General features: G+C 41.4%; 1 protein-coding gene across 2 annotated transcripts in view; it reads left to right on the top strand.

Annotated features, from left to right (window-relative positions):
- The window catches only part of abcd3a (ATP-binding cassette, sub-family D (ALD), member 3a), a 33,842-nt gene extending 25,172 nt beyond the window's left edge, over window positions 1–8,670 (top strand). For both annotated transcript variants that reach the window (XM_084326092.1, XM_084326093.1), the window contains exons 17-23: window positions 625–702; window positions 1,281–1,346; window positions 1,543–1,632; window positions 2,518–2,637; window positions 3,074–3,178; window positions 5,822–5,878; window positions 6,945–8,670. In XM_084326092.1, the coding sequence (XP_084182218.1) occupies window positions 625–702; window positions 1,281–1,346; window positions 1,543–1,632; window positions 2,518–2,637; window positions 3,074–3,178; window positions 5,822–5,878; window positions 6,945–7,022 (594 nt within the window). In that variant the 3' untranslated portion in view covers window positions 7,023–8,670. The remainder of the gene's footprint in view (window positions 1–624; window positions 703–1,280; window positions 1,347–1,542; window positions 1,633–2,517; window positions 2,638–3,073; window positions 3,179–5,821; window positions 5,879–6,944) is intronic.
- Window positions 8,671–12,939: the final 4,269 nt, after the last annotated feature.

The following is a 12,939-nucleotide window of genomic DNA, read 5'->3' as shown; positions in this document are numbered from 1 at the left end:
ATAATAGCGGACCGCAACAAAATGGCAACCATGGCTGAGACAAAATAAAGCAAGATGCATGTCACGTCAACTTATCACAGAAGTGTAGTGCATTCCTGACGGTGGCTAACGCTACATTCACTCTGCTTCGTCTGAGTCTTGGAAGTAACGTTACTATCAGTTGCTTGCATTTGGATATCAATTTAATTTCTTTCCTTTTGCATCTTTGCTTCATCAACTTGTGTTTGATGCTTTTTACTCACCCTTATTGAAGCAATGATATGGTAGCGGCTAATGCCGCAAAATTTGTAACATACATTTGCACATTCACAAACGTGTATCAATTCATCGTCAATTTTATAGATTGGCTTTCTTTGGCATCTTTAGCAACAAAGCACACAGGATTGCTTTAGTGGTTGTGTAGTGCTTTAGTGGCTGAACCTTTGCTAGCCAGTAGCCCCCAAACTGTGCATGCATCAAGTGCCACTGAGTGTTAGCCATAGGATACAGTACACACGTAGTTGTTTACATTTATTATAATTACCAAACTCATATCCCCACTGGCATGTATCCGGGTCTAGCTTTAACTAGGCTTGCCTAGTCTTGATTTAATATGTTCTTCCTCTTCCTCTTCTTCATCTGAAGGTGAGGTCTGGTACCAATGTTTTGGTGTGCGGGCCCAACGGCTGTGGAAAGAGCTCTCTCTTTAGAGTCCTCGGAGAGGTGAGAAACTTTATGTGCAAACTAGTTTTGGCCAACGGGTGCTGATATTGAAGGGATGCATTGGTAAACGCACTCTTCCAGTCTTGTGAATACAACATTGGGGTGTAACAATTAAATACAGCAATGATTCAATTTCTATTTATTTTCTGAAATGTTTTACTTCAATTCATTTCAGTAGTTTTAAAAATTGCAATAGGCATACAAATGTGACGAGAATAATTCAGTCAACAACGATACCATATTATGCAGTTAAACAAATGTGACGAGACTAATTCAGTCAACAACGATACCATATGCAGATAAACAAATGTGATGAGACTAATTCAGTCAACAATGATACCATATGCAGTTAAACCCCAAGTTATACGTTCACAGCATTGTGCTTAGAAATTAATTAAACACACACATATTTAGAATAATACTGATTTATAAATGTTTCCAGATAAACGTAACTGGAAATGCCTTGAATTACTTTGATTGCTTTCTTTCTTTTTATGTTTGTATTTATTGAAAACATTTAACATTAATAACATAAAACATCAATCCCCTTACTAATAGTAACACTTAATTTTTTTCAGCTCTGGCCTCTGTTTGGAGGAACGCTGACCAAACCTGAGAGAGGAAAACTCTTCTACGTCCCACAGGTAGATAGTCCTACTTCTTGTTCCCTCTGGGATCTTAGTCAGTGATGACAAACACCTGACATTGACATGTCGGGATGTGGTCAGTTCACTTGAATCAGTTAAATCAATGCAGGAAGTAGATTTTCTTCTCCTTCTCTTTCTTTCAAATTCAAACTCTTCATCGCTCTCGTCAAATGAACTGTGTGTGTTTGTCCAGAGACCCTACATGACACTGGGCTCCCTAAGGGACCAGGTCATCTACCCAGACACCATGGAGGATCAGAGGAGGAAGGGCATTTCTGATCAGGTAGGACACCATCGAGCTGTGGAAGTCTGCCAACTAGGCCACAGTCTGCCAGTCTAATTCAATTTTTTAAGAGATAAGAGATTGTCACTGTAGTGAATAGTAGTAAATAAGCCAACAATAAGCTGTCACTGTACGATCTGTCAGTAGTAGTAAATAAGCCAACAATAAGCTGTCACTGTATGACCTGTCGGTAGTAGTAAATAAGCCAACAATAATCTGTCACTGTACGATCTGTCAGTAGTAGTAAATAGGCCAACGCAGGAGATACTGGTATCGAGCCCAGCTCTCTGCGTTGCTTCCGGCTTGGCCGGCCGTCGTACTAACACAATTGGCAGTGTTAGAGGGTGGGACAGCTGGTGGGTGGGTCCTGGTTGTTGTAAACAGCGACTCCTACAGTTCGGTCGGGGCGCCTGCTCAGCGAGGAAAGGATCTAAGGGGGGTAGTGTGATCCTTCCACACGTTACACCCTCTCAGTGAGAGTCCGCGCTGCCAGGTGAAAAGAAGCGGTTGATTGGCTACACATATGTCGGAGGAAGCATGTGATGGCCTCCACTCTCCCAGACCGACTGTAGGGGGTAGGTGCGCAGCGACCAGGAAGGGGATTGGGGATTGGCATAACGACTAACATTGGGATGGGAGAAAAACGGAGGGAAAAGGAGGGGGGGAATATAAAAAATATATATATAAGTAGTAGTAAATAGGCAAGTTTCTTGCTCAAGTTGAAATATTTTTACCTTATTAAATATTTGTATATTATTTGGCTGTTGGCTAGTGTTGATTTCAAGCCCCGAACAGCACAAACAGTCCTCACAAAGTACTCTTTGTACCGGTTGGTGCTGTCCCAATAGCTTTTCTCATTCAGACTGTCTTTCTGTGTTTGTCCAGGTGTTGAAAGAGTACCTGGACAACGTCCAGCTGGGTCACATCCTGGACCGAGAGGGTAACTGGGACACGGTCCAAGACTGGATGGACGTCCTCAGTGGAGGAGAGAAGCAGAGGATGGCCGTAAGGAGGCGTTCTCTTGTCTTTTGTTTGTGTCTGTGTTCAGTTTCCTCCTCTTGTATTTGAGATGTCATTCACTTCCAGTCAATAGTCAATGAGATACAGACCCATCTATAAACAGGGTTCCTATTCAGTCACAGGTGGAATCTCAACATTGTATTTTCCAAGTCTGGTAAAATCATGGAAAGTGTTGCATATCCATAACGTCTTGTAAATATCATGGAATTTGTTAATTGTTGCCCCACACACACTCTTTATATATAGTATATATGAGTTGGTCAGTTGTTTAATATCAAGCTTGGCTGCTGGTAAATCTAGTTGTCTTTTTCAAGGTACCATACCTTAATAACTTGGACATTGTTTTGCTGTGAAATTTACATTATTTATTTTCCTTTCCTTACGTAACAATATTGGCAATTTGATTTTTCTGTGTGTGTAGATGGCCAGGCTGTTCTACCACAAGCCCCAGTTTGCCATCCTGGATGAGTGCACCAGTGCAGTGAGTGTAGACGTGGAAGACTTCATCTACAGCCACTGCCGGACGGTAAGACCACACACCACACAAAGCTATATATATATATATGACGGATGACAAATTAAAGGAAATACCTGAAGAAATTGGTGTAGAAACGAATGCAGATGCTTCCATACAGGTGTATGCAAGATGCAGTCATGCTCTGTGGCATCAGGTATAAAACTGCACGCGTTCTACTCTCCCAGTGGTCTCTTCCGGGATGACGATGCTCCCGTCCACAGAAGGGCTTGATGAGTCAAATGATGTGAATCATATATTATGTCCTTCGCAGTCACCAGATCTCAACCCAGCTGAACACCTATGGGAGATCTTGGACTGACATGTTAGACAGCGCCCTCCATCATCATCATCCTCAAAACACCAACCAGTAGAGTTCCAGAGACTTGTAGAGTCTATGGTGTTCCACCCCTCCAGTAGAGTTCCAGAGACTTGTAGAATCTATGGTGTTCCACCCCTCCAGTAGAGTTCCAGAGACTTGTAGAATCTATGGTGTTCCACCCCTCCAGTAGAGTTCCAGAGACTTGTAGAATCTATGGTGTTCCACCCCTCCAGTAGAGTTCCAGAGACTTGTAGAATCTATGGTGTCCCACCCCTCCAGTAGAGTTCCAGAGACTTGTAGAATCTATGGTGTCCCATCCCTCCAGTAGAGTTCCAGAGACTTGTAGAATCTATGGTGTTCCACCCCTCCAGTAGAGTTCCAGAGACTTGTAGAATCTATGGTGTTCCACCCCTCCAGTAGAGTTCCAGAGACTTGTAGAATCTATGGTGTCCCACCCCTCCAGTAGAGTTCCAGAGACTTGTAGAATCTATGGTGTCCCATCCCTCCAGTAGAGTTCCAGAGACTTGTAGAATCTATGGTGTTCCACCCCTCCAGTAGAGTTCCAGAGACTTGTAGAATCTATGGTGTTCCACCCCTCCAGTAGAGTTCCAGAGACTTGTAGAATCTATGGTGTCCCACCCCTCCAGTAGAGTTCCAGAGACTTGTAGAATCTATGGTGTCCCGTCCCTCCAGTAGAGTTCCAGAGACTTGTAGAATCTATGGTGTCCCGTCCCTCCAGTAGAGTTCCAGAGACTTGTAGAATATATGGTGTCTCACCCCTCCAGTAGAGTTCCAGAGACTTGTAGAATCTATGGTGTTCCACCCCTCCAGTAGAGTTCCAGAGACTTGTAGAATCTATGGTGTCCCGTCCCTCCAGTAGAGTTCCAGAGACTTGTAGAATCTATGGTGTTCCACCCCTCCAGTAGAGTTCCAGAGACTTGTAGAATCTATGGTGTCCCACCCCTCCAGTAGAGTTCCAGAGACTTGTAGAATCTATGGTGTTCCACCCCTCCAGTAGAGTTCCAGAGACTTGTAGAATCTATGGTGTTCCACCCCTCCAGTAGAGTTCCAGAGACTTGGAGAATCTATGGTGTCCCGTCCCTCCAGTAGAGTTCCAGAGACTTGTAGAATCTATGGTGTTCCACCCCTCCAGTAGAGTTCCAGAGACTTGTAGAATCTATGGTGTCCCATCCCTCCAGTAGAGTTCCAGAGACTTGTAGAATCTATGGTGTTCCATCCCTCCAGTAGAGTTCCAGAGACTTGTAGAATCTATGGTGTCCCATCCCTCCAGTAGAGTTCCAGAGACTTGTAGAATCTATGGTGTTCCATCCCTCCAGTAGAGTTCCAGAGACTTGTAGAATCTATGGTGTTCCATCCCTCCAGTAGAGTTCCAGAGACTTGTAGAATCTATGGTGTTCCACCCCTCCAGTAGAGTTCCAGAGACTTGTAGAATCTATGGTGTTCCACCCCTCCAGTAGAGTTCCAGAGACTTGTAGAATCTACGGTGTCCCACCCCTCCAGTAGAGTTCCAGTAGAGTTCCAGAGACTTGTAGAATCTATGGTGTTCCATCAGTAGAGTTCCAGAGACTTGTAGAATCTATGGTGTCCCACCCCTCCAGTAGAGTTCCAGAGACTTGTAGAATCTATGGTGTCCCACCCCTCCAGTAGAGTTCCAGAGACTTGTAGAATCTATGGTGTTCCATCAGTAGAGTTCCAGAGACTTGTAGAATCTATGGTGTCCCACCCCTCCAGTAGAGTTCCAGAGACTTGTAGAATCTATGGTGTTCCATCCCTCCAGTAGAGTTCCAAAGACTTGTAGAATCTATGGTGTTCCACCCCTCCAGTAGAGTTCCAGAGACTTGTAGAATCTATGGTGTTCCATCCCTCCAGTAGAGTTCCAGAGACTTGTAGAATCTATGGTGTTCCACCCCTCCAGTAGAGTTCCAGAGACTTGTAGAATCTATGGTGTCCCATCCCTCCAGTAGAGTTCCAGAGACTTGTAGAATCTATGGTGTTCCACCCCTCCAGTAGAGTTCCAGAGACTTGTAGAATCTATGGTGTTCCACCCCTCCAGTAGAGTTCCAGAGACTCGTGCATTGAAGCTGTTCTGGCGGCTCATGGTCCAACACCTTACTAAGACACTTTTATGTTGGTTTTTCCTTTAATTTGTCACACATCTGTACATATCCTATTCCACGGGGTACCCAATGTTTTTAACATCTAACAGCAATGGCATGGCGTTTCTTCAGACATGTAACCAGTAGGTCTTTCTCGGCTGCTTATGTCATGGTGTTATGTCCAAAAGTTGACGATGTGTTGTCTCTGGTCCGCAGGTCGGTATCACCTTGTTCACTGTGTCACACAGAAAGTCGCTGTGGAAGCATCACAAGGTAGGAACCCACACAGAAGGTCATATGGTCTCTTGTGTTGTCGGGGTGGGGGGAAATAACCTTGAACCTTTTAGTGACGTCATCACTTTGACTGAATCTGCCAAGTAGAGGCAGGCACTCATAATGTATTATCATATTATGGAAGAGCTCCATATTGATGTCATATTATGGAAGAGCTCCATATTGATGTCATATTATGGAAGAGCTCCATATTGATGTCATATTATGGAAGAGCTCCATATTTTTTGTTATGCATGTACATAAACCACAAATATGTACATGCAATAGCAACTAGGGTACATAAGAAAATGTTTGAAAGATTTTAAATGGAATAGAGCTAAGAACAACAACAAAATAGAAAGCATAGGGAAACGAGCGCTAGTTTGACAAATAGGATACAGGCTAAATGTCTAGGCTCGGAGCTCAAAATATCCAGGGGAGGAATGTGAAATATGGGTGCTCTGGTGACGAGTTCTTTACAAATAACAATCTGTATTGTCAGTCATGCCTCCAAGAGGAGGTTCTTCACCATGTTGTTCACCTTTTTTTTTTTTTTTTTTTTTTTTACTTTTTTTTTTTTGCTTTTTGATACTTTTTTAAACTGTTTATTGGTATTTTCTTTTTTTTTCAGTTTTACAGCATCAGTTCAACAGTTGAACAACCATACAATAGGAAATGCTGTCAACTGCCCCCCCTCCCAGAGTTACAGAAAATAGATTCAAATTACCCCCCCCCCCCTCTATAAATAAAAAAAAAAAAACAATATAAACAAACAAACAAAAAATCGGCCAGACCCCCTCTCCCCTCCCCCAGACTAGGACCTCAACACATTCAGTTTTTTCTTTTTTTACACATTGAGAGTTTTGTAAACCCAGTTACACCCGTCTAACAGGTGCCCATACCTCTACACCAAACAAATAAAAATCTACCGTTACATCTTTTCTCTTCAAAGAGTAACTAATAACATTTACAGTATCATTCATTGCAATATATACCCTTCAGAAAGACAAAAGGGAGCTTCAATCATGTTATTCACCTCGGTGTTTTACCTTTGTCCCCCTTGCAGTACTACCTCCACATGGACGGCAGAGGGAACTACGAGTTCAAGCCCATCACGGAGGAGACGGTGGAGTTCGGCTCCTAGTCCGCTGTCGGCAGCGTGCGCACACACATCCACACACCGGCTCCGAAGAAAACCAGTCCACTAATTTCTCTGCACATGACGACGAGTTGTAAACTAAAACCTAGACAACACTGTTTTTAATCAACCGTTTTGTTTGTTCTTGTTTTTTGCAAGCCGTGTTTGAGTGGGGGGAGGGAGAAATCAGTTTAGTCCGATTTAATGATTTCTTTGTCCAAGGTGATTGTATATAATTTGTAATTTATGGCTACAGTTGTCGCACTGGGCCAAACTTGTAGAGAAAGGACGAATCTAGAATTCTGTTTGCGTCATACAGTATGCCTGCAAACTTCATGCCTTCTAATGATGAAAGAAATCAAACAGGTTAGCTTGTACAGAAGCGTTGATGGATTTAACTCTGCAAGTTAAATCTTCAGAACCACTGGTCCCTTAGTACGGTAGCTAAACCTTTGCCCTAGGGGTCTTCAGAACCACTGGTCCCTTAGTACGGTAGCTAAATCTTTGCCCTAGGGGTCTTCAGAAGCACAGGTCCCTTAGTACGGTAGCTAAACCTTTGCCCCAGGGGTCTTCAGAACCTCTGGGCCCTTAGTACGGTAGCTAAACCTTTGCCCTAGGGGTCTTCAGAACCTCTGGGCCCTTAGTACGGTATTTGTTCTTCTGAGATCAGTACTGGGGTCTACGTAAAGTGCTACTCTGATGTTCAGTTGCATAAGTGATGCTGCTGGCTGCCTCTGGTGATGAAATCCTTAACGGAAGCCTGTTCAGTGATGTGGGGCGTCACAGAGACTGATGCCTGTGGGTTTTGCATTTCAAAGCTACATCTGTTGAGGCGCGCGCCCATGATGTTGCAAGAGACTCTGGCCGTGTTAATAGGTTAGCTTAGCGTGCACCTCCGGACACAAGAGTGTACCCCGCGGTTGTCCATCAAAAGGAGCCAATCTGATTTGGTTAAACACATGTTCTGCACATCGGAATGAAAAGAAAAAGCCAAGTACGTTCTGATGTGCTGTTGAACATGAGTCACACACAGGCATACATTTAATAACCTTGCCTTTTTCAGAGCCAACTCACTAGAACGTTATGAAGGATTTAACACAGTTGGCCACGATGATCCACACTCTTCAAAAAGCAAGGTGGTGTGTTAACCTTTCCTTTTTTTTTTAATCATGTTTAATGCTGTTAGAATTCTAATATATATATGTGGAATCTTGTTTTTTTTTTTGATAATTTTTTGTGATTTTGGATCATTTTAAATCTCACTGGATAAAATGTAGGTGATCAGGAGACGTATATGAATTTGCTTCAAAAAGTGCAATCATGGCCGTTTTCTCAGCCTAGCACAGTCGCACATGAATTCAGACCTGCAAGCCTTTTCCTTAACATCCTACCACACTACACCCCACCCTACCCTACCCTACCCCACCCTACCCTACCCCACCCTACCCTACCCTACCCTACCCTACCCCATCCCATTACTCAAAAGTTGCCTCTTCCTGTTTTCCAGTGTTATGGAACACTAATTTCAGTCCTTATTTTTGTGAAATGTAAAGAATGTGGCCTCTGTAGAACTGATGGTTTTATATGGAAGATAATGATATTAATAATGTGACTGCACTCTGAAAGCGCATGGACCTGCAATAAACGTGTACGAATAATGCATTTTCATTTAAAAAGAAAAAACAAGTTTAAGTGTTTTTTTTTTTTTTTTATTATATCTTTTCTCCCGAGCCGGCGTGTGGATTTGGTGAAGCAGGAATGCGGATGTGTGTGGTGTTTGACCCTGTGAACGATCAACATTCTGTGGTCGTCTCTTAGCAAAGGTTCAGTCGTCACAAGGTGATGGAAAGGAATCCTAAGGGTTACTCCCAAGTCGAGTTGCAATGACTGCTCGTAAACTTGCCATGTTTACTTAAAGGGGAACTTCACCAAAAACCAATGTTGATTTATTTTGCACATAATCTCACACACATCCAAAAGCTATAAGCAGTTTTGCACACATTTACTTTGACAGTTATTGAGAGTAAATTAGTTGGAATATGGTCACCAGTGAGGTCATTCGGGGCATTGAGTCCTTGTGTTGCCCAATGTAAGCTACCCCCCCTGCAGCATGCCTATAAAACACATCACCATAGTCTAAATTGATAAGAAAACGGCTTCAACAATCCTCTTCCTACTAATCACAGGCAAGCTGGATCTATTTCTGTATAGGAAGCCAGAGATCCGTAAATGAACATTTCTCATCGAGCCACAAGCCAAGATATTTATACAGTACTTGGTGACACTCAATGTTAGAATCACTTACAGTAGATATATGTACTTCATCATAATGAACATTTCTGGCTTTGGAGAACAGCATACATTTAGTTTTACTAGCATTGAGGACTCATTTAATATTGATAAAAGCTTACTAAAGAACATTAAAAAAGAAAGCTGCAAGTTTTGAATGGTCATTGATACAGTATACACAATAGTATCGTCCACATATAGATGGAAATGACTATTATTAATATAAATATTGAAAAGGACACTGAACCTTGCGGCACACCTTTTTAGTTATGGACAAGAATTCCAATTGAGCAGGACCAGATTTCACACATTGACGTCTAGAAGATGGATAATCCTGATGACGTCACTGGTGGCCATATTCAAACTAATTTGCTCTCAACGTGTGCAAAACTGGTAATCGTTTTTGGATGGGAGATGTGCAAGAATGTATGGAACGTCCTTTTATTTATTGATGTATTTATTTTTTCTTGAACCTCCTGACATGGTCATACTGTATCATACATACCGCAATAATTACCAAGTCATGATATTTGGGTTTCCCCTTTAGCCTACTCTGCAACGTCATCTGTTGCATGACCCACAAGCCAGCGGTGAGATCTGTATGCTTTCAATACTTTGAATCTGTTGAGTCACCGAACAGTTACCTTTGCCCCCTCTATCTCACCCTGTCCTGGGTAGAAAGGCACCATCTCTTGAGTAGGACACTGGTGGAAATGTGACTCGGCACGTGCTTAAAACGTTTCATGATGACTAGGGCTGACCCCTATTAGTCGATTAATCTGTCGAAAGGAGCCGTAGTCGACTAACCAACCTCTTAGTCGAATAGTAAAAAAAAAAATAAAAAATAATTATAATATATATATATATATTTTTTATCATTCTTTCCAAAAGAAAAGAGGCATAGAAGCGTGGCTAACTCTAATGGCACGCATTCCAGAGGCTAACTGCCTACGAAAACAGGCACAGAGGCACTGAAAGAGGATTTCACCCATCTAAAGAACACATTACTATAATAAATAATATAATAAGATGTATCCATCAGTGGACCAATTTCATGCTTTTGCAGAGGACAAGAAGCCTTCAGTCGACCCCACAGCCCAAATGGAATGATACAAAAATAAAGATTTTTTTGTCGACCAATAGTCGACTAACGGCAAATGTTGGCCAATCATAGTCGACCATCCAAATCCTTAGTCGGGGACAGCCCTAATGATTACACATGAATCGTGCCTAGTTTAACGAGCTTTACAGCGAGATTATGGGTTCCTCAATCAAGATAATCCCAGTTTGCAGATATTCTGATGTCACTGATGAGCTAATTCTGTTGATTGTCATTTCTCACATAATAGCAACAGCAATCCTCTTCTGTCAACTGTATATAATAGCCTCCTGAGACCCAGCCCATTGAATTGTGTCCTCATCAGTTGACATTTTGTTCACATGTGTATCTCTCTTAGTATTTTGATCTACTCTACCAATTCCTGCTGTACTCTACAGAGGACATCCAGGGCTTTCCATTTGGTGTATTGCATGATAGGGTGGCATGCTGGGAAGTTCCTCTTTTTTTTTCATCCAAAATGGCAGGAATAGGAAACGGCTCATTTTATGGAAAAGATAGGTAGGTCAAATACTGTTTATTATTGGGTTTTTTTTTTTTTTACTATGAAAATATATATATTCTTGTTTATTAACATGTTAGGAATGATATATTTAATTCTGAAAGCAGTTAAATTATTTGAGTTTTTAGCAATAGCCCTTTTATAAATGTCAATTTGGCTTAGTTGGCTACACTGTTTAGGTCTACATTTCAGAATACAATGGGACTTAGCTCTATATTTAGGTTATTGTATTATATGAATGTTTATAGGTTTATTTTTATAACCTTACATTGAAACGGCATTAGGAATATGGAATATTGATTGGATTTAGATAAAGTCATTGAACCGTCTTATTTGTCATAATAGAACATTTGTGATGTATGATGTCATAATCAAACATTCTAGAACATTTGTGATGTCACAGTATGATGTCATAATCAAACGTTCTACAACATATATTCAACAATTCTCTCAGAATCTCATTGTGCATCTTGAAACAGTGCTGAGCAGTACTGAACAGATAGACTAAACAACTAGATTGAAGCCTGCATTTCTAGACCAGGGTGCCTTGCCTACCGTTTTGCTGTGGAAAGAGCCGGCAAGTTGATTTACGGCTTTCAGTTGTGGAGGAATTTTGTCATGTGTCAAGTTGGCGGTGATTTTGGAGAATTTATGTTAGCCAAATAACTAAATTACAATAATAGATATAGATAAAATATATTTTTTTCATATAAATAATTATTTATTTAACACTTTCAGTGTCAGCCATAACATTGATTAATGTCCTTGAGTGCCATCATCCACTTCAATGATGGCGTTAAAAATGCATAATATATGTTTTAAATTATGGCTATGTGTCTAATCTGCCCGTCGCTTATCAATGACTTTGTCAACATTGTCGAAACGGATTGTTTTTTAATCGGTTCATAATCCTTTTTATAGCATTTCGAAAAGCTATTGTTTTCTCGAAGATTTCCGGAAAATAGAAAGATTCCCTCATAAACGCCATTTATTGGAATATTCTCGAATACACTAGACACGTTGTCATTTGTGGGCCTATTTATGAATCATTTTCAAATAAACGCTAGATTATCGATAGTATATGTCTACTTATGTGACACTATAGAAGCGAGCTGAGAAATCGATTCTCTCATTTCCTCAACAGCACACACACATATACACATACGGGACACGCTGTTATCTCAGTGAATACAGCTCTGATTAACCTAAAACTAGACTCCTTACCTTAGATCAGATGTTCTCCAAAAAGATTATTCCAATTCCTGATCGCTATTCCAAATATCGATCGCGTTTATTGATTGATTATTGGCTGCTGTAAATATATATTCCAGGCTGCTTTCCAACTCGCGATCACTTCCCTCATCATCAGATCCCTCGCCAGCATAGTGGAGCGAGGAGGCTCCCCCTCCACAGATCCACCAGTATAATCGAATGGCCTGCAGTTACACAGGGATAGACGATAGGGGGCGGTATTTTCCCATCGGAGCTCCTAGAGGGGCTGCTGTACCAACGGGAGACTCGGTTGATGAAATATGAATTCGGATCGCTAATAAAAAAATCAAACGACAATTCGCGTCGTCGGCACTCAACGGGGGGCATGAAAAGACGACATAACACGTCGCTGGCACTCAAAGTGTTAATATTCTACAGACATTGTTTACGTTAAGTTTGATGGTCTTTTTACACAAAGATGGTCTTGGTGTCCACTACAGTGGACATACTGTAACATTTAAAATAAATTAAAAAAAAGTAAATTGTAAGATGTTTTATTAATTGAACCCTAAATAGGTAGGAAATCACAAAGAAATATTTTTTTGAGGACACTTTTTTTCCTCGGTTCCCAGGAGGATAGATCAACACTGCAGTGTGCAACCAGAGAATGAAATGCTTTCTAACTGAAGTGGCTAAAGCCAGTTCATTGTTTTAGCCGTCTTGAGTTGTTCGTTGCTTGACGAATTGATTTGGAATAGAGACAAAGTCCATGTGTGTTAAGTGTGACTAGTGCTAGAGAATAA

Source organism: Notolepis coatsorum (genome assembly GCF_963971535.1).
Source record: "Notolepis coatsorum genome assembly, chromosome: 12".
Taxonomy (NCBI): domain Eukaryota; kingdom Metazoa; phylum Chordata; class Actinopteri; order Aulopiformes; family Paralepididae; genus Notolepis; species Notolepis coatsorum.
Note: the sequence above shows the minus strand (reverse complement) of the source record. Positions and strands in the feature narration are given on the sequence as shown.